The sequence below is a fragment of the Ixodes scapularis genome, unplaced genomic scaffold (assembly GCF_016920785.2).
Source record: "Ixodes scapularis isolate PalLabHiFi unplaced genomic scaffold, ASM1692078v2 PGA_scaffold2__306_contigs__length_199485367, whole genome shotgun sequence".
NCBI lineage: Eukaryota > Metazoa > Arthropoda > Arachnida > Ixodida > Ixodidae > Ixodes > Ixodes scapularis.
Genome location: NW_024609857.1, coordinates 165,571,974 through 165,593,548, shown reverse-complemented (window position 1 = coordinate 165,593,548; position 21,575 = coordinate 165,571,974). Strand labels below are relative to the sequence as shown.

At 44.2% G+C, this 21,575-nt stretch overlaps 1 protein-coding gene and 2 long non-coding RNA genes across 6 annotated transcripts in view; 2 read left to right on the top strand and 1 right to left on the bottom strand.

Annotated features, from left to right (window-relative positions):
- The window catches only part of LOC121836838, a 67,377-nt gene extending 63,146 nt beyond the window's left edge, over nucleotides 1–4,231 (bottom strand). For all 4 annotated transcript variants that reach the window (XR_006078025.1, XR_006078024.1, XR_006078026.1 and 1 more), the window contains exon 1: nucleotides 4,023–4,231. This is a non-coding gene — a long non-coding RNA (uncharacterized LOC121836838). The remainder of the gene's footprint in view (nucleotides 1–4,022) is intronic.
- A 1,896-nt stretch (nucleotides 4,232–6,127) lies between these two features.
- LOC121836651 lies at nucleotides 6,128–21,117 on the top strand. The gene is made up of 5 exons (XM_042291609.1): nucleotides 6,128–6,136; nucleotides 6,392–6,515; nucleotides 7,139–7,195; nucleotides 15,079–15,237; nucleotides 21,032–21,117. The coding sequence occupies exons 1-5, from the start codon at nucleotides 6,128–6,130 to the stop codon at nucleotides 21,115–21,117; spliced, it is 435 nt and encodes a 144-aa protein (XP_042147543.1).
- Nucleotides 7,942–14,143, top strand: LOC115332008. Its single transcript, XR_006078028.1, has 3 exons — nucleotides 7,942–8,083; nucleotides 10,923–11,117; nucleotides 14,125–14,143. It is a non-coding gene; the product is annotated as an uncharacterized LOC115332008 (long non-coding RNA).
- Nucleotides 21,118–21,575: the final 458 nt, after the last annotated feature.

Below are 21,575 nucleotides of genomic sequence, written 5' to 3'. Positions count from 1 at the left end.
TTCGATTATCTTTAACGTGTGTCCACTGCGGTATTGTTATCGAAACACGGGAAACAATCTAAAAGTCCTTGCGCCGTACTATGTACGGCGGAAGGAGTATTTGTACCTTTCTAGTTAATGATATCTTAATTAGTGTTTGTTCCTGAACAATAAAGTTGCGCTAGACACCCCTATGTTGTTTCTTTTTCATCAAATAAAGTTCTAGTATACAATACTTGCTGCCGAGACGAAGAAACGACAGTGCCAGTGTGACGTTTTTCTTCGCCGGTGCCGTACGCGGTCGAAGCCGGGACGAGCAACACTTTTCATCGCTCTCGCGTCTTACGCAGCTAGCTCTAGAAAAGGAGACGAATCATTTCCTTGCCTGAATATATTTATTGAGTGTTGCGCCACATTATGTATAATCGACAGCATTTCGCTACATTTTACCGATCCCCTCGAAACCGCACAGAAACCAAAACCGTGCATTTGTTAGGCCTACGCCAACCACACCGGTCAGCTCAGCTGGACCTGGGCGCGTGCCAGGATTTAGAATGACAGTACAGTACATACCATAAGTTGAAGCAAGCAAGACGAAATCTGGAACACAACTGACCGCATTCGTGAGGCTTACGACAAGGTTCATAGTGCCGTCTGCAACCAGCAACGAACCTGACGAATCTCCGAATCTGCCGAATATTCGTCACGGGAAGTTCGGAAATTTCCGAATCCGACCGAATCTGAATCTCCAGTGATTCGTCCCATCACTACTTAGATTGGAAAGCCGAAACACCAGTTAGCGTTGCGGGAAAGGTTTGCTCCATGCATACCGCCTAAAAACGAATTGACGTGCAATTGAACAACGGTGCGCCGGTATCGGCGTGCTTCCGTCTCGCTGCGAGACGGAACCGACGGAACCAGGGAATCTGACAAATTTGGGGGTTTCCTGCGTCGACGAGCCGGTTCAAGAATGTTTTCTTTAATTGAAATCGTAACAGCATGCATGGTCAATAGGGAGTATTCACTGGACGCCATATTTGAGGGCGATGTTTAGAGCGCATGCTCGGAACGAGCTCACGTTAATAGGCTCCTAAGGCCGGCAATCTTGGTGGTGCGAAACGCACGTGGCGAAAGAACTATGGAAGCACGCCGTCAGCACAGGCTCAGCAGTCGCGCACATAGCTATGGCCGCCAGTAAATACTCCCTATAAATACAGGGTGAAACAAGGAGACACCAGGCTCTTTAAATCGACCGGAAAATTCGGTTTCTTAACCTATCGCGCCACGACTTTGTGCAGCGTTGCCCACAGATGGTGCACTTTTTTTGTAAAATTTGCAAAGAGCGAACTTACCTGAGGAAAAAGTAAAGAAAGAAAAAGGCTTAGCTCCTATGGAAACGCAGCGACGCCACCGGTCTTCAAACAACACGGCGCCGTTTCGCACGGGTCACAAGAGATGGCGCAACGAACGCCGCCAACGAACGAGCATACGGCGCCGAGAGCCAGCGCCTCAAGCAGACAATCTTTTCGACTCAAAAGCGGAGCGCGTTCCGCGGGCGGCGACAATCGCAGAAACAAAAACAAGTGCGGTAACAACAAGGAACTGCAGTTCCTGTCTGCGTCGTCTGCTCGTTCGTTGGCGGCAGTTGGCGTCACGACCGCTTGCGCCATCTCTTGTGGCCCGTGCGAAACGGCACCGTGTTGTTTGAAGACCGGTGGCTACGCTGCGTTTCCATAGGAGCTAAGCCTTTTTCTCTCTTTACTTTTTCTTCAGGTAAGTTCGCTCTTTTCAAATTTTACAAAAAAAATGCACCATCTGTGGGCAACGCTGCACAAAGTCGTAGCGCGATAGGTTAATAGCGAGTTCGTTTCACGGCACTCGTGCCCACGCGTGCCCACTCGCAGCAAGGAACGGGTTCGTTTCGGCCGGCGCTCCACGAGTGGTTGCACTCTCCGAGTTCGTTTCATCGCTGACACCCCACGCGTGCATGCGCTCGCTGCACCGAGAAAATCGGGAGTGCGCCAAAATGCAATCCCGTCATGCCTCGCTCCGGCGGGGCCGGCGAGGAGCGGGAGCAGACGACGAGGGTTCGTCTCCTACGATATGTGGCGGAACCGAACGGAAAAAAAAGAGGCGAGAAACAGACACACAGTGCTGTCTGTTTCTCGCCTCTTTGTCCCCATTTTTTGAGCGCTAAAATGTATTCCAAAAGCGCACTGTGCTGTCTGTTTCTCGCCTCTTTGTCCCTGTTTTTTGAGCGCTAAAATGTATTCCAAATTCTAAAACCAACTAGCCCAACAATCTACTCTACGGAAAAAAAAAAAGTAGATTTTCTGATAGAAATCATGTCCCGCGGGCAACGAAATCAAACGCGAACTTGAATTGTGAGCGCCTGCTATTTCACGAAGGAAGCAATTGACAACCCGCGATTCATTTGCAGGTTTTAAATCACTCTGTTGCCGTAAAAACGCTGAAATATACCAGTGTGTAAAGAAATGCTCAGAACAAACGCAACAGCGGCCCTCGAGATTTCTATCACCATCCGTGTGCGGGTGAAAAATTGAACATTTGTCGATAAAACTCCCCCTCTGACTACCCAATAAGCATCAGAGAAAGCTAAAGATGGTGACTTTACCCGAGGATTGGGCAACATCATCATGTTTAACATTTACCTAAGCAGCTAACTTGCCCCGTCGTATTTTGTTCGAGAAAGCTCTCGTTCTCGACGCCCTCACCAAAGCTAATATCTAATCCACCTATAGTGACGATTTAAATCGAAAATCCCAGTTTCGCTGGATATTCTAACAGGCTAGTTTTAAGCCGTACCCTTTCAGTGGTTCACGCATAATACCATGCTCAAATGGATCAAGCTTCTGCTCGGACAGCATCATTAGTTTTCTTCAGTGTAAACGGTTATAAGAATTGAAAGATCGCAACCAGCTGCTTTGTAGACAGCTGGTTGCGGAAATTTACGCCGTCTGTAACTAGCTCTACGGCAGCCGAGCTGCTTGAAGACATTGCAACTATAAACTACAGGCTGCAGTTGCCAACGTTAGTAGATAAACGTTGGTAGCAACTGCATTCTCGCATTCCCACGCATCACTCAGAACCTCTATGCTCGGAACAGAAAGGCGCTAGTTTCGGTTTGAAGTCGGTGCCTTTTCTACAACATAGATGGCGGCAGCATCAGGCTTCTGCACTCGGTGCATTTGGCAAGTTCGTTTGAGTCCAGTTTTCCGTGCAACACTCTGTGAGTGCGATGCCTTCTGTTAGAGAACTCGAACGGTGCCAGTGCGTGCGAAACGAACTCGCTATAAGAGACCGAATTTTTCAATTAATTTGAAGAACCTGGCGTCTCCTTGTTTCACCCTGTAGATCGGCCATGGTAACCTTCCAGATATGTGCACGAAACGGGTCTTAAAACCTTTCAGGAATATTAAAACGTTCGTAGAAACTTCATACGTTGCAGTCTCTTTTGCTTTAGAGTCTGCGGCTCCACACGGGCCTAATTATTTATCTTCGAAATATTTTCGGCTTCTGCCACCCGTATTCACGGTCGGAAGGAGCTTACTCGATCTACCGATCTAACTCTAGGGTAAAGGTGGTTATCGAAAACCTACCCGCGTCCAGCGTTTCTCTATTTTTGTTGTCACGTGACATAATCGGCCAGTGTAACTCGGATCCATTCGAGTAGGTTTGGAACGCAGCCTCGGTGTATCGCGCTCTTGTACGCTATGCGCCGTTTAGTTGCTGCGCTCGGAGTATGAAACTCGGAGCGTCGGAGTAGAAGTAAAGAAGCGCCGACTTAACGCGCCCACTATCCGCACTCGGAGTGCGAATAGGGACAGCCTGGATGGACTGGCTCGACAGTTATCTATTCGGACGTGACACGCCCGGCGGCGATGCTCTAAGCTCGTCTCTGTCATTTCGGCATGCGTCTCACTTCAAACTTTGAATCTACAACGAAAACTAGCTGGATATCCCTTCAAATATGTTCAATCAACACGCTATCGAATCAATTTAAAAGAGAAACACTTGCTTACCGGCGGTTAGCGTTTCCCGAAGGTGCTCCGGCAGCCGTGCACAACCTACGGTCGTTGACTAGACGCAGCGTCCATCAGCGTCTCCCAGATATCGTTTGTTACTCTTGACAAAGTACCTGTAAAAGAAAAAAGAAAAAAAAACCTAAAGGAATCGGTTTAAAGGTAGAAATGAACGCAAACCACAGAGCGACGTCGACGACGGCGCGGTTCCCATTGGGCGCGTTCAGTAGCGGCCCCGGAGTCAAGGAGTCACTGACTCCTTCCACTGGACGGCCAAAAGTCACTTCCGGTGCACGTAACTCCGGGGCTTCGGAGTCAAGCTCCGAAGCACCGAGTCCGGAGACGGTGCACGTAGAGTCAAAGGAGCTAAAATGACGTCATTTCCTGACTGGTGACGATTTCCGGCGTTAAAAGAGGAAAAAACAAACAATATGGCGGGATAAGTTGCTTCGGTTCTATCGCGGGTGCGCGGTTTGCTCGCTTTTGTTAATGAAAAGTGCTCAAGGTAAGACGAATAACGCGTTCGAATATATTTTTCAGGTAAGGCTCTTTCGGAAAATGCATTGGACCGTATTTTGTTTGGTTTGAATATGCTAATAAACAACGTAAACGTTCATTTGACGCCGTGTCTTGATCACCGTTGCACGGAGACTCAGTAATATTGACGATAGTCCCGTCCGCGCTCAACAGAGCAAAACAGGGTATGAACGCGACTTTAGAACCCGGTTGGACACTCACGCAGAGCATGATACCGATTAATGTTTTGTTTGCGTAGCTAAATCGGGGTGCACGTTGGCTGAGGCTGAGGCTCGCTTCGGCCGACAAAACCTTGATCGCCGAGCGCGGCCGAACTTCCCGTGTGTATACGAATACATTTTATAGGAAGTTCGTTACGAAGGGCAGAACAAACTTCTGGCCGTATAAAAGTATCGCAACCGACGGGGTAGATTCGCTGAGCTCTGTATTTTGTGTGTGCTGACGACGATTTTTGTCGGCTTTTATAACAGTAGCTGCCTTTGCACCGCCGAGCAAAGGGCTCGATCGCGTTGCATCGCTTCGAACAGCAGCGCTGATGTGTACAATCACCCGCTTTTTCTTCAACGACCTTGTAAAGACTTCTTCAAAACCGGCGTCAAATAAAAGCGATCGTGCTCGCCATCGTCTGCTTCCAGTTTATTCGGAGACCGGCTGGCACAGGGGAGGAAGCGGAAATTGCGTAGAAGCAGGTTTGGAGCCGCGGCGTTTTTTTGCCGTTCAGTAGGCGCTCCGATGACTCCGACTCGAACCACTCCGTTCGGGGGCAAGGGAGGCGCTACTGAACGCGCCCATTCGTATGCCAGACTGTGCCAGACCATCTGGAACTACGGAGCAAGTGGTGGTCACAAACGCAAAACTTTAAATGCTCTTTTTTTTTTCTTTTTTACTTTTTCTTTTACACGTCGTATAAACAACGGCTTTTTTTTAACGCGCCTGCGACAATATTTTTGGAGTGACCGCTTTTGTGCAAAATTGTTTTGGTGCTACTGTAAATTCTGAATACTTTTGGTTTCGGTTTCGGAAACCAAGTGGAGAAAAAAAAAAAAAATAACGCTTTCGGAAACACTAGTAGCATCTCTGGAATCGTGATTTGAAAGGGAGATTGGAAATGACGCTTTCTTTTGTTTTAGTACAAACTCTGCCTTTATTTTTTTATTTGTGCTTTTTTTTAACAATTGTGCTATCCCTTCGTCGCGTAGTACAAACTGTGCCTGCATTTATTTATTTTTTGTGCATTTTTGTGCAAAATGTATTGTTTTTTATGCTATGGCTTCGTCATATTTTCCAAAATAAATATTTGTAGCACTTCAACAACGAATATAAATGAATTAATGAAAATGAATAAATATAAAGACGAGCTACTCTAATTCACAGTATGCCCGAAGTGCAATGTGTGCCCTTAAAGATATTTTTAAATGCAAAGGATATTTATTTTCATAAATGCTTTCAGTATAGAAATAGGGATTTCGTGAGTATGGCTTGCAGCCAAGACGACGTCACAGTATTTCGTGACACTGATGCTATCATCCCAAAGGCGCTGGAAATTCTAACTATACTCCATCTCAGAAATGTCTGCAGTAAAGACAAAGGCGCAGAGAGGCGCGTGAGCATCGCTCAGTAGTGTGCTTTTGTTTGTACGAGCACTCGTTCATAAGAGGCACTTTCTAAAGCCACGCGCTCGTGCCGGTGCCTTTGTCTTCACTGCAAAAATTTAAAAGTTGTTTTTTTTTTTTTGCACTTTTTGAAGTAGGTTGGCCGTAGTTTGTTGCCAAAATGACTTTTTGTTTTCTTTTTACACCCTATTTTTAAACGAAGTTTGAAAGTCTCCGCAGGCACACCTGACCGCTGCTGTTAATATTCTGCCGCTTTTTAGCTACACAAATTACATTTTGTTTTACATCCAGGGCCAGTGGCGTAGCCAGGGGAATCCCCCCAATACCCCCCAAAAATGTGGCGGTAGGTTGCGGCATACGGACCCCCCCCCCCCCCCTTTCTAAAAAAAAATTATGTCACCAATGTCCAGGGCTAACAAAATGAAACGCACACAGACACAGACGCACGCACACGCGAGCGCGCAAGCACACACACAGACGCACATTCATGCAGACATGCACACGCACGCACACATACATGCACGCGCACAGGGACGTGGCATACACGCGCGCGCTCCCGCGCACACATGCACACAGACGCATGCACGCCTGCACACACCAGTGTTGCACACGCAATCGCATCCGCAGAGGCACGCACACGGACTCTCGCGTTCACACCTACACACACACACAACGCACGTAAAAAATGCATTTAATTTTTTTAACGTAATCTAAACCCTGAGACAAGGAGAAATAAAATAACGGAGAGGGCAAGTTGTTTTGTCTGTTATTTTGTTTATCATTGTCTCAGGGTTTACTTTCGTTCCTTGATCTTTCAAACCTGCCGGAATCTATACCGAAACTACCTCAAGTATAGTTTCGGTTTCTTTGCATGGGCAGCGCTTTGAAGTAAAACCGGTAAAACCGTAAAACCGGCCGGCCAAGACAATCCATCTTTTCAACGGCGTCGCAGACTCCGTTGAAAAGATGCAGACTCGCAGTTTCATCTGGACGTGTCGTTTGGACGTGTTGACGGATTTAAAGGTGAGATGTTATCTGCAACATTCTTTCGAACACTTGTTATTTGTTCGGGAACCTGGTAAGTGAATATAGAAACCTTTTATTGTTTACATTTGATGCGAGCGACCACATATGTCTGACTGTCTCTTTCGTGGTTTCGCGGATTGCTTTCGCTCTTTAAAAATACCCTGTGCCCAGAGTGCCCTCATTCAATTGCATTCTCACGGCGATATTTTGGGGTTCTTATGGTATCCGCGAGTTTATCGTTAATATTTCATTTTGAAGTTCTGCCGTGGTACTAGCGACATGATAACGGGGTGATCTGCTTTCAACTTCTCAACCTGTACTATCGCGGACAAAATGAGCTGAAACAGCGCTCCGACCTGCGCCGCCCGTCGCCTTGCTCCGCACGCACGGCGCACCCTGAGGCCGAGATAAATTCTCTCTTGCGCTCGCTGCGCCACTGCGCTCTTCCGTCCGTCTGCTAGCGAGACGGCTTGTGCGACAGCGGGCGTGTGCGTGGTAGGGCGGCAAGGGGGGGTGGGGGTGGGGGGGGGGGGGGAAGTGCATTGTTGAGGTTGTTCAGGCCACAGTTCAGGCGTTCCGCTCTAGGCAAGGGGTTTCGCGATTCGGCAAAGTCCCTCTCACGCCACGAGGCGGCGGTTTGTTGCCTCCGTCGGATGATTCATGTCCCCATGTGGCGTGTAATTTTTACGGTCACTGTCGTCGTCGCTGCCCTCCTCGGCCTCTTCTCCGTAGCCAAAGGCCTGTGCTATACCGCACTACAACGCGCTTTGCCCTTTATGGTCGATGCTACTGCGTTGTCCCAAGATGTGTTCGACAGTCTCCTCGTCGCCGCCACAGAGCTCGCAGTTTGGATCTTCTCCATAGAGCTCAAATCTGCGTCTCTGGGTCAGTAGGGAGCCCGTTCGAGCCTGGAACAGCAGCGCGCTGGCTCGGTCTCCCTGCTAGTGTGGATAGGGCGCTGGTTCCTTCTTGTGTTTCCTGTACAGTTGGAGGCTCAGTATCCTCTGCATTGTCCTTCTCCAGTCCTCTATTCCGGCCCGTGTCACCACTGCCCGTATTGTCCTCGCCCACTCCTGTTCCGTCGTCACCAGATGTCTTGTTGTGCCCCCACCGTACTTAGAATCTATGGTCTTTATTCTCTTCATCCAGCCTGTCTTGGACCCCTGATATCGGATGTGGTAGTACATCCTTCTGGCGTAGCTCTCCTGGGGAAGGAACTTTAGTCTGCCCATGTATGCAAGCTTCGACCTGTCCTCTCGTATCTCGTGGGTAGACATCCCATTTCCCCGGTTACCGCTGCGTTTGCTGTGCAGCTCAGCAGCCATCTCCCCAGTCTGTATTGATGTCGATCCAGACACTTTACCACTGTCTCGCTGTATGTAAGCGCGTCATTCGCGTAAGTCACTGCTCGGACTGCAAGGGATTTCCATAGTAGCCTCCCAATAGAGTGTCTATTGTATGAGTGCCTGGCGAGATGCCACACCACCCCCTTCAGTTTGTTTGACTTTTTAATTACGTTTTTTTCCTGTTTGGTCAGGTAGTCCTTGCTGTGCGTTATTGTTACACCAAGGTAATTGTAGGCTGTTGTTTTCTGTACTGTTTAATTTTGTAGGTAAAAGCTGGTGTCCAAATTCACGTTGGAGCCCATCCACTGCGTTCTTCCTGCATTAAATTTCAGGTTGTCCCTCGCTGCCACCCCTGTGCAGATGTCAATCATGTGCTGCATATCGGTTGAGGACTCTGCGAGGAGCACCACATCATTCGCAAAGGCCAGGCATGGGATGCGCGTGTATTCTTCCTGTCCGTCCTTGGTCGCAGTGCTCAAGCCCAACCCTGCCCCTTCCTCCTCCAGATGTTTGAGATGTTTGAGAAGGTCGTTTGTGTACACATTAAACAGTGTTGGCGATAGGGGACACTCCTGTCTCAGTCCAATACTTATTGGTACTGGTTTTGATTTGTAGTTTTCTAATGTGTACCAGGCCTCGCAACCCCTGTACAAGCTCTTCAGGTGTTCGACACTTTCCTTTTCGAGTCCGCTTTTCTACATCTTATCCCATAATCTTTGGTGTGGTACTGCATCATATGCTTTCTCTAGGTCTAGGAATCCCAGGAACAACTGGGAGTTTTGGATGTTTTTCATTTCTATGGCTTGGGATTAACGTAAATAGGTTATCGCTTGTTCTTCTGTTTTGCCGAAAGCCATTTTGAGCTTCTACGAAAAAGTTGTTTTTATCATACAAGATCTGTAGCCTGTGGTTTATTATGCTTGCAAATCATTTGCAGACTGCTGATTATTGCGATTGGTCGATAGGCATTGAGGTCTTTTGGGTCTGCTTGTTTCCCTTTATATAGGAGCTTTACTCTTGCCTGTTTCCACACTTACGGTATTTCTGTTGACACCAGGCGTTCATTAAAACATGTTCTGAGGTTGTTTGCTGCCTCTTTTTTAATTGCCTTCAGGAACTCGTTCGGAATATCATCCATACCGGTTGCCTTCTTGTTTTTCAGTCGTCTTATTTGCCTCTTCATTTCCCCCGTGGTTATAGGATCTAGTATGGAATGCTTCTGTATTTTGCGTTTTCCCAAAGTTTCTTTTTGACTGTATGTCTCTTCCGGGGTTTGCTTCAGTTTTTTGTTGTTGCTGTAAGAAGTACTCAGTCATCCATTCTTCTATTTCGCATTTTTCTTTCAGGTCTTTGCCCCCTCTTTGCAGCATACGTGTCTGTTCTTTCTTTTTTTCTGCATGCATTGTAGTAATTTGTCTCCAGAATGTCTCGTTAGATTTTTTCCCCTTTTTCAGTATGTCTTCCTCTGTCTTTCTGCAGAACTGTTGAATTTTTGTGGCCACCATACTTTGTTTCACCTTGTGTTGTACCGCAGGAAAGGCTACAAGCGCGAGCTCCTTGCTCAATGGCACACCTCGGCGGCACAAGCTCTCGTGCACCAAGGGCAGCTGCCAACGCTATGAGCTCACACTTCTAGCCTTCGCTGCGGTACAACATGAGGTGAAACGGGGTATAGTGCCTTCACTCGAACTCTTTGTTCTTCAAAACATTCCCACAGGTAGTCTTGGGTGTAGCCTTTTCGTTGTGCCCACCTGTGCTGCCTGTTGATCTCTCGTCTTCCCAATTTCCTCCTTTACCTCCTGTCGAACCAGGGCCTTCGGTTTCATTGTTTCCCTTTCCTGGTTTTTTCCACTTGTTCTTTGGCTGTTTGTGTAATTAGGCTCATTAGTTCTTCATATGTGCTGGCTTTTGTAATTTTTTTCTCCAATTCTGATGCAAATTTTTCTATTTTATGTTCTGCTCCTAGCTTCCAGTGGTTTTCCTGGATGTTTTTATTTTTTTCTGTCTTTGGTTGTTGGTGTTTAGTTTTAGCAGTATTCTGTTATAATTGCTTGCACAGCTGCTTACCTTGCTCTCGTCTATGTGTATAGCATCTAGATGTTTTCTTTGCCTGCCTCGTCGTTTATGAGGATATAGTCAATTGTTGATTTTTGGTTGTTGCGGCTCCAGGTTGTTTTTCCCTTGCATTGTGGCTCCAGGTTAACTATAGTTAAAAGAGGGGGGTTCAACAATTTTATGGTTAAAAGAATTTGCATCTCATCATTTTTACGCTGTTTATCGTGCCCCGGAGGATAGAGAAACCATTTCCTTCCTTCAAAATGTTGCGATTCCGCTGCATAATTGCAAAGCAAAATCCGAGCTTTTTCCCCCACTTGCAGCCGCAAGTGGCAGCCGGAGGAACTACGGCTAGAAGATTACGTGACTTCGCTCGGCTCTAAGCTGCAGCCTAACGCCCGCTAATGTCAGCAGAGAGAGGGAGAGGAAGTGTCCTCCGAGACAGCACACGGGAACCCACACGGCACTCCGAAGGACGTCACTAGGAGGGGGACCCGGTGTGACCCTGAAGACTGGAAGTGAGTTGAGGGGTGCCCGAAATGCCAATATTTATCTTTTTTATGCAACAACTAGGACACGCTGGAGAAATCGGTTTTCTGTTTGTTACTTCAGAAGTGTCAGAGGGCAACTTCCACAAATTTTTGACCGAAGTTCGGAAATCGTTGCACCCCCCCCCCCCTTTATGCTGTGTTTTTTACTAGTTTCCTGAGTTCTGCTGCTTTGCTTTCCCTACCATCCAGTTCTAATATATGGCAGTTAAAGTCACCCACGATCATTATCGGTTCATTTTGGAAGGTTGAGCCAATGTCTTTTGAGATGCAGTCGTAAATTGATTTGTTCCATGCCGGATCTTCATTTGCCGTTGCCGAGTAGGTTGTGCAGATGGCGCCACTTGCCCTCGAGGCTTCCAGCGCTCCCTCAGTGGTCTAACCCGAGCGACTGGCAGCAAAGATACAATACCTGACAAAAGTATTGTATCCTTGTCCCCAACTTTGTCGGTTCTTTATAGAAGGAAATAAAACTAATTGAAAAACCTAAAATTGTAGTCACTTGAATTTTTTTTTTTCTGTGAAAAGGCATTTTGATAAGTACCGAATCAGACATCATCTGCTTCTGTCCTCGCGAATGCCAACAGTCGTTTACATGCACTTGCATTAATTGCTTATGTTCAGTTTTATTTTATAACCAACTAGCGTTCCTTAAACTGCAGTTAACGCGTGAACAACATAGTCTGGGCCCGTTTGCTCAAAGCGCTAACAGCGGCTAAAGTTTGCCGCAGTACCTAGGAGAGGGATTATTATATCACGTGACTGGCTCGGTAAAGATGCGGGGAAACATGGCGGTGCCCCGGTGAGTGAGTGCCGCTCGCTATGGAACTAATATGTCGTTGTAGCTTTAATATCGGGCGCGTTAGTCAGCAACAAATGGTGCGGGAGGCTTTCACTTTGCCTTATCTTACTTAAATCGCAAAGCATGAGCAATGACCTCGCCGCATTTTCTTATAGTCTTTTGATTCTGGCCATTACTAAGCCTAAATGAACGCAATAATTGTCGGCATGGCAACGTCTTTGGAGAGCGGATTGCCTTGACTGAATCGGCCGGGTATTGATAGCACACAAAAGCAGACAGCGTCCCATTAGACCTTTTTCTAAACTACCCAAGCATCGAGAACAACGCTGGAAGTGCAATTCTACGGTCCGCGCGCGCTGGCCTTTCTCTTATAAAAGATTCAAAGTAAATAAACATAATAAGGCTTTGACGAACGCGCGTGCAAGGCAAAATTTGTTTTAGACTTTTTGCTTTTGAACAATTACTACTGCAGACGCCAGCACGTGCAATGCCTGTAACTGCACTCGGTGCTTGGGAAATTTAGAAAAAGGTCTATTGGGACGCTGTACAAGCTTGCACAGCGTCTTTGCGGAGCAGAGCCGCTGAGCTGCTTCGCCTAACTACACTTAGCCGCCTAACTCCACAAACAATTTTGTTCTTAATGTCCCTCAAGTCGGGTAAGCAAATGGCAAAATTAAAAGTGTCCTAATGTCACTCTTATTTATTTTGCCTGGGGTACATGTGAACGAATAAAAAAAATACACCCGTTATGTGGCACACTTACCTTTGGTAATGGAGCATTTCGCATCATTGGTGATTTCCTTCTCTTGCGATTAGAACGTGCAAACACTGTTGAAATGGCAGTCTTCTGCTTCAGCTTCATCCAGCCATCTGCGCGATTTTGCTCAAACTGGGATTCTTGAAAGTGCCTAGAAAAATATAATTTATTTTACCTTATAATGCCCTATAATTAATGTTTACATGCTTAGTTGCTTTATGTACATTAAATCCAGGACACTTATAACTTTCAATTTACTTAGCAGTCACTAGTTTAAACAGGGCTGTCATAACCAGGGCCCCTTAGATGTTGCAGATAGTGAACATGAGAAATGCACATAATTAAAATTAACTTTGCCGTTTTGTTTCATTTAAATTCCATGTGCTCGTATATCTTTATGCAACAAACAAAGATCATAGCTTTAGTGATCGCACCATGCTTATCTTGATTGCAACGAACTATAATTATGTCTCACTTTTCTTGAGTTGAGCCAAAGTTTGAACTGCATATATGACCAGATCAATGCTATTGACAGTAATTTATAAATTCATACCGTCTGTGATCGTAGCTGTAGATGCGATCACGCAAGGCACAAGTGATCATTTCCATAGTGGAAAGTTTTTGGAATAAATGAAAAGATTCTTACCTCAGAAAGTCGGGAACCAGCTGTTGGCGTCCACGTGTCGCGCTTTATTTTTATTAGCCAGAGTTTCCCTCATTTTTTTCTTTCGGAATAATAAACAACTGAAAGCCGTCATGGCTGCTGTTAGAGCACCCGATGGCGCAGCAACAAATCATTTTTGTCTTTGAAAATAAAAGCTCAGAAAATCAAGGAGCCGGTAAACCTCCAGAGTAGCCTATGCACGCGTACGGGGAATAAGAACAAAAATGGTGGTCAGGAGCGTGTCATGTGCAGCGGGTTCATCGTTGCCACGTGGTTGCTAGGGCCAACGTCAATGCCGTTGGGAGGAGTCAAGGGTCCGCATGGGTTCACCGAGGACAATGGATGGCCAAACTCTCCCCTATCTATGGCTCTGACCCTTGGCAGGTGGAGGCACCATCTGTGAGATGCTGTCACAAACAGCGGCATTCTGTCTGCTGCTTCTCAGGGACGGCGTCTTATAGTCAAAAACAGTTTTCCACCTCTAACTTTTTATTCTGGTAATGATATGCGTTAAAACTTGAGCATCTCGCTTGAATGGCTGCGGCTATGTTCTAACGGAGTTTGAGCTTTCTCCAAAGTCTAGTTTATTTTTGCGGTACAAAAACCAGGGTTCGATTTTTTTCATGGATGTTCTGTACATTAAGCTATTGCACCCTCCTCCTTGCTAAAAGTTCTAGTTAAGGTTGTTTTACTTATTATATGGTGTGTCTCTCTTCATGACATAAACTAAAGTGAAGTCTGAATTTTGTAATAGGTGCCACCCTGACCAGGCTAAAGCTGACATGATTAGCAAGCATCGTAGCGTGAGTTGAGTGAAATGACAGCATATATTGACTACTGTGTGGATGTCCGTGCTTCGTGGCAGTCATACGATAACAGTTGTCTTGACGTCACTTGTGTTGATGGAAGGTTGCCCTATTATGTCATTACGAACTATTATTTATTTGTATTCATTTGGGGAGCTCGTGGGCCATTACAGGGAGTAACTTTGTACAGCATCCTTGTCTAAGGGCTATACCATATTAATTTGCTGTTGTGTTTCCTGTTGGAGGATAATGACTTATTTGCATTGCATTCCAAATCTCACTTTTTAATTACTTCAATAATACTTAGTAGCTGGCATTTGATGTCAGCTTCTGCCACATCAACCCATGACCTTTGATTGTGTGCCAAACACACCACTAAATAAAAATGGCTTCATTATTACGTTTCGTTCCTCCATTGCATAGGATATGGGAATCCCAGCAATTACATTCTCCAACTGTATTTTGTAATACTCACAATTTCAAATTATGTTAACAATTTTATAAACCTCCGAGTCACTCATTAACTGATCAATTATTTAAATAAATGTCAACTGTTAACCGGTTGCAAGTTTGTAATTAATGCACAGCCCCACACTGCATTACTGTTTGTGTATAATATAAGGAAATGTTGAGTAAACATACAGGTTATTTAAATAACTTTTATGTCTGACCCATTATATTCAGTGTTTTCTAGATAAGTTTGAAGTTATATAAGAGAGTGCTCATCTTAAAATTAAGCCATACCACTGGATGTACACTAGTGTGTGACCTATACATATGTTCCCAGCGAAATGAAAGAAGTCATTTAAGAAGGACTAACCACTTGCTTTGCTGTTTGTCTTGTCTTCTTTTAGGTGCATGGGTGTTTACGTCTAAAAGTGTTAAAGTGAAATTTGCTGCAGGACTGGTTTTCCTGACTCAGCTGGCTTGTCTGGCAGCTTGCAACCTATGGGAACCTGAGGAACTGCATCACAAGAGTGAAAGGGACGCCCACCTAGCACTTCTTCGAGGATGGTGCCTTGAAGAAGGGAGGACTGCGCCTAAAGTGAATGCCATGGCAGGTGGGTCATTACAGTGAACCCCTAGCACAAATAATCCCAAACAAAAAATTATTAACAAATGGGTTAGAAGCAAAGAATGGAAATATGTAAAAAGAGGTGGAGGTGAACACACCATAGCACTGTGCTTTATGTGTCTGTTCTCTTGTGACATTTGCACCGTTTTTTTGTTTTTGTCTTAAATGATGGTTTATCATTTAGTCAGTATCAACACTAGTGAACAAAAGTATGCTCTCATCATTCCTATGAATTAACTGTGTGCTTGCAACTTAATCACAAAAATTGTTTATGCTTGTGTCTAGAAATGTAACTCGTAATCTATTAAAGGGACATTGATATGGTGTTTATGCTTGTTGAGGTTTTTGTTTAAACATGACCTACGATATTCCAACTACCCAGAACATTACTTGCGGATCCAAATTTGTTTGTTTCTGCTCAAAAACAGCCATTCTTGAATTGGTTGCTTGCTATCACATTCACTCTCTTTTTCATGGTTATCTGGGGTTTAAACTGTATGTACCAAATATATTCCAAGTTTTGCATCATCTAAGGCACACACGCAACATTAAAAAAAAAAGAATATGGACCCCATTTTTGTGGTCTCCAAAAGCCAGCAAAACTGCTGATTGAAAAAAAAAATCTTACACAGATCACAGGAAGTACGTATGCATATCATATTCAATACAGTGACGTACTGCGGGCGATGGTGACGCATGATGCACCAACGTTGCGACGGATGAGGGGTCTTTACTTCGGAACGGTCATTTGTGATACCAGCCAATTGATCTTCAAGCGCAGACATTGAGCGTTTGTCGTGCGAAATAATCGCACGACAAACGGTGCACGCAAATTCGTCGTCATCGTCTTTTCGGTTTCGAACTGCAGAGTTTTTTGGCTTTATTAAATATATACGTGGCTGTGTAGTAAAATATTTCCTGGCTAGTCTCTTGACACAAATTAAATCGCTTGGGCGTGTTAGTGTCTCTTTTAGGGCGTGTTAGTGTCTTTAAAGAACAAAACCGAGGTGCAAGCTGGCACAGGTTAAACAAGGTGAATCACCCAATACAGTAGTAGGGATTCATGAAGGATGATGCAAACACTGAAGTCTAAAAGAATGGGCTAAAAATAAATAGGCAACCCTGAAGAGGGAGACACAAAGGCACTCTTTAAAAATATAATTTTCCTGCTTACAACCACCCTACAAAGGGAATTCGTTCCCGGATATTGCAGCCTTCTACTGTACGCAACCCCGAAGGTCCCCAAGACAACAAATGAAATGAAGCAACCTACGAACCTCTGAATAAATGTGGTTGAAAGAAGAATAGCTTGAGTTTTTAACCTAGGAAGTACAAAAACATCATACACAAGGTCAAGTTTCCAAAAACGGGTGGACATCGAACTTGTTTCTAACGAAAAAATACAGGCAAAAAGCAGTAGCATAGCCAAGAATTTTTTTTTTTTTCTTTTTAGGGGGGGTGGCTGGGATGTCCTTTACTTCGGGTTCGGAGAGGGGTAAGGGGTCAAAATGTTTGTGTATAATATTATAGGGTCGGCTGGATTTCGGGGTGGGGCTGAAGCCCCATAAGCACCCCTCCCCCTCCCTGGCTACGTCCCTGTACGCCTGTTCCACTCAGAGTCGAAGCACAGAAAGGGCTTAGTCAACGCATTTCTATGCTTTATCAATATTATTATTATTGATTCTTGCAGTATATGCTTGTAGTCATTCCCTTCGGTCAAAACTATTTCAGCAGGATCCCATAAGGGCGCACAAATATTACATTTATTCAAGTGGGTTTTTTTTGTTGCTTTTCTTGCAGAATTTGTTGCAAAGATTGCATAAAAACAGGGGTCAGGATTTGGAACTGTGAAAACATTTGAGGGAATAATTGTGACCCTTTATGGATCTGTCCTGAAAACGTTTTGACCCAAGAGAATGTCCACAAATTTATACTGAAAGAGTCAGTAACAAAATTGAAGCTTGTAACTGTGGTGAATAAGTCTTTCCTATGCTTTGACTGTGAGTGGAAGAACTTTTTTAGCCTATATCTTTTTCCCTAGAACCAGGCTTGATGTCCCTCTCTTTTAGGAAGTTAATGTTGTGTATGGTGCTTTTCTATTTTCTAGGCTATAAGCTCGAGGGTATTCCCTGTTTCTTTGATCACATTTACACAGAGGTTAGTAGGTTGCTTCTTTGTATCTCTGTCCTTGAGTATGTTGGGGGTCGTGCTGAGTCCTGGACAGTGCAAGCTGAAATGTTAGTGCAATGACCGAAATCCACTGCTTGCTGGGCTTCTACAAGAGATGCTGAAGTAGCAATAAGAGGCGGTTTGAGGACAAGAGTGCATGGCCACTGCTATGCCACTCTGCCTGTTTCTCATCGTTTAGGAGCACCTCGATTTGAGTCATCTTTATGTTTTGCTATCGCCTAGCCGTGCTCGTTGGCGCCTCAATTATCTGGGCCGGTGGCCTTTGTCCCAGCCCAATAACTTTGTCCTATGACTCAGCAGGCAAACATAATGGTGACTGTAAACAATGCCAGGAGCAGCACATCTGCAGCAAGGTGTGCGGTTCTCAACCATGATCAAGCCGAGTCAGGCATCATGCCACTGCAATCTCTTCTGAACGTTATCTTTTATCGCTAGTTGAAGTTTTCTTGTTAAGGCAGTGCCACTGTTGTCAGTCGTCGCTTGGTCATTTCAGCTGCTAGCAACAATGACTGGACTGTAGGGCTGAGCATTGATTATAATTTAAGCCTCATTATAATTGCCATCCCTTAACCGATTATTAATAGATTAATCATTCTCATTCCTTTCCATGCATACTCAAAATTATATATATTTTTCTTTGCCTTCGCTGAATGTTTGATAAACAGTATACAAAATTGATTATGAATCAACTTCAATACATAGTTGACAACAGTTTGAGGACACACTCGCAGTTTATTACTTGAGTTGCATGAGGCAAAGAGGTTTGTTGATATTCATCGGCAAGAGCGGCTTCCTTTGATTGTTCTCGCTGTTCTAAACAGACACTCAATATATGTTAAAGTGGCCAGAGCACATGTAACCCTCTGCACCTTGTCTGGAGTTACAAATCTTGCCCTTACAGTTTATTTTAGGTTAAAATTTCACCTAAACTTTGCCCTTCATATGCATGTACTCGGCCATTTCTCTATGGTAAAAGCATTTAATTTTGATTTTCTTTTGGTTCGTCAAAGTTTTACCGGTTGACCGGATAAACAGAATAATCCAGATTAAAGCAATATTTGATTAATTGGTCGGTTATTCTATCCATTGCCCAGCCGTACTCTTCTATAGAAGGCACTAAAGTCCAGCAAAATATTTTTCTTTTGGAGATGGTTGTAAGTGGAAGTGCACCCATGGAAAGGGTTTCTTAAAGTCTCCCTTTATATGTTCTGTTGTGTGCCGCTTAATTAAGAACCTTTCTCTCCATTTAAATTTAGCTGAGGCCCAGTCTTCGGTACATTCATCATAAGAAATTTCTTTTAGAGTGAAACTTCAAGGCAATGTCAAAATTATTGCAAGTTGAAGCAAACCAAAATCACAGAATGAAGTGATGGTTTCCTCTTTTGTTTAGAGAGATCTAAAGTTTATCAATATTTTGTTTGAAGGTGCTTTTATGACAAAAGGTGTCGCCAACCTCTGCTCAAGACCATGTGGCTTGCGGCTTTAAAACCCATCACATTCAAGTGTTATTTAAATTTTTATCTTCATCATCATCATTTTCTTGAACCACAACATTATTTAGAGCACCAGTTTTACTAAAAAAACTTCCATTGCCAGAGACTCATGCTCTTATTAATTGTGCAATGACTGTGCAGCCACCAACTGCCATTTCTAGTGAAATAGCGGTCTCTGGTGTAACAAATTAACAATGAACAGTGTGGAATAATGAAAAACAGTCCACTGCTGTTTTTCCAAGATCCAGTGACTTGCTTCTGCAGGCATTTATGGTTTTCCAATGCAGTGTAAATGTGATCAAACCAAAACAGAAGATAGAGATGTGCTGCGTTAATGGTCCCTAGACCTTCCGAGTGGTGATGCTCCTCCTCACCTTTTCCTAGGCAACGAGCGAGAGGACTCTTCACTAACGTAATCCATCTTGGGCTTCTGGTATAACGAAGGCCACTGGGAGGGGCTTGAGGGCAGTCTGCCTCGAGGGGAAGTTGACTTCTTGATTGCTGCTACTTGGGGACTCCAAGATAGATGGACGAGGCTTTTCAGCAAACCTAGGCTATCCAGGAGTTTGGGGTGGGCATGCCCCTCTGTGTTAGGCACGTTTGCAAGTTGTGTTACTTTCCTACATGGCGACAGCCGCCTCCTGTGCATAAGTTACTTGGTGCTCATCTTTTGTGTAAGGTTGCTATTCATGTCACTGAAGGAAGCTTTACACTTCTGGTGTGGCATGTTACTTATTTGGCAGCTAGAAAAGCTGTTGCTTGAAGTCAATGTTCAGGTTCTTGGTTTTTGGAGGACCGGAAATATTTTCTAATACACTCGACTCTCAGTAACTCAAACTCCTGAAAGCCACAGACTTTAATTTGAAATATGAGAAGTTTGAATTATCGGAAATTTATGGAAAAGTGATATGAGGCAAAGTATGAAATCGCTATAGCAATAACTACATACACCAAGCAGTTTTTTATACTATCCTCTGCACAGGCCTATTTAAAAAAGGGCACACATAAAACAATGGTGAGGCTTAAAGCAAATATTAATATTGGCCGAATATTTTCTAATTGAATATAGAATAGTTTCTCAAAGCCTTTTACTACTGTTGTGCCGTGCTTAAACAAAAATTCAGCTTAACTTGTGAAGGTTGTTCCCAACCTTCCCCTTGTCCACTTCTAAGCTCAGTTAGTTTTAATATAACTACATATATGAACTGTGGCCTCTGTAAGTCCAATGCCTACATTGGGGTGGCATGTAAATGACAGATTTCACATAAAATTAAACCTAAACAAACGGCCAGCTATCCTAATCGAAGGAATTTATAAATCTGCTTGCTATATGCAAATATTCTTTCTTTCATCTGGAATTTAATCCCCCTTAGAAAAATCAAAGCACAAATAATGAAAGCAGATTGTCAGAACAGTGCTCCTTGCATAATCGGGATGGGTTAGTCCCATCGAGCATGCTTCTCACCTAGCACCCGTATACTGCGGCAAAGCAATGACCACGAGCTTCGCGTGTATTGCTTTTCCGGAGTACACAGGTGCTCGATGAGAAGCGCACTCAACGGGGCTAACCCTCCGCAATGAACAAATAGTGTGAATGGAGCGAAAACATTGTTTGAATTAAACAGCTTATAGATGCATTAAAATTTAGGGAAAAAACTAAATTTTTAAATTTGTTTGAATTAATGGCAGTACGAAATATCAGAGTTTGAATTATTGCGAGTCCACTGTACTTTTTTTAGTTCAGACAAAACAGTATTTAGTGGCAGCTCTCAATGCAAATAGTAGGGGTTGTATACTTCATATACTTTTTTTCAGGTGCCGTAGTTTTACAGTTTTAGAGGATTTTAAACGATCACATGAAATTGGTAATACAGCACATCATTATGCTGTAACTCGTCTCTGGCAAGCACATTCCAGTGTTACAAGCAGATTATACTTTTTCATGCAGCCATATGAGTGGCAACTCTTCGATTTTCTGCTTGTCTAGTTTGGTAGAAACATTGTTCCAAAATGGTGACATGAAAAGAAGCAATTAGTCTAAATTAAATTTTGTTTGTCTTGATCCTATAAGTGAATTGCTCTCATATCATTTTGCAGGCAATGTGCTGAGGCTTGGGCCATGTGGAACTGGAGGCAGCCAAGTCATCAAAGATAAGACTTCGGCTCATTCAGAAACCATGTGAACTACGGCACAAGAGGCCTAGGGCACCGGAACAGCTGGCTGAATAAACAGCTAAGCCTTTCAAACATTGAAGTGTGTGCTATCCCAAGGGGAGTAGTTTGAAGGGGATTAGAGTTTTAGACCTCAAGGCAAATAAATGTATTTTTTCCTTCCAAAGGTTGGATACTTCTTGAACAGCCCTGATTCAAAAATACGAAAGAGTTATACAAAGAAGGCGGACAGGACAAACATATTTCGAATTTCAACACATTGGTGTCTTTTTTTGCTGGTATAAATTGACTAACCTGGGGACATGCACTTTTAATCTGACAGTGAATCGAACTGATGACCCTTTCTTCCAGTGTCCATTGAATTTATGATCAGTTAACCAACAGCCTGGCCACCAACACCTTTGAAATTTTTGGACTAGGCAATATATATATCCTTCGGAGACTATATTCTTGTGAAATCGGTAAACTG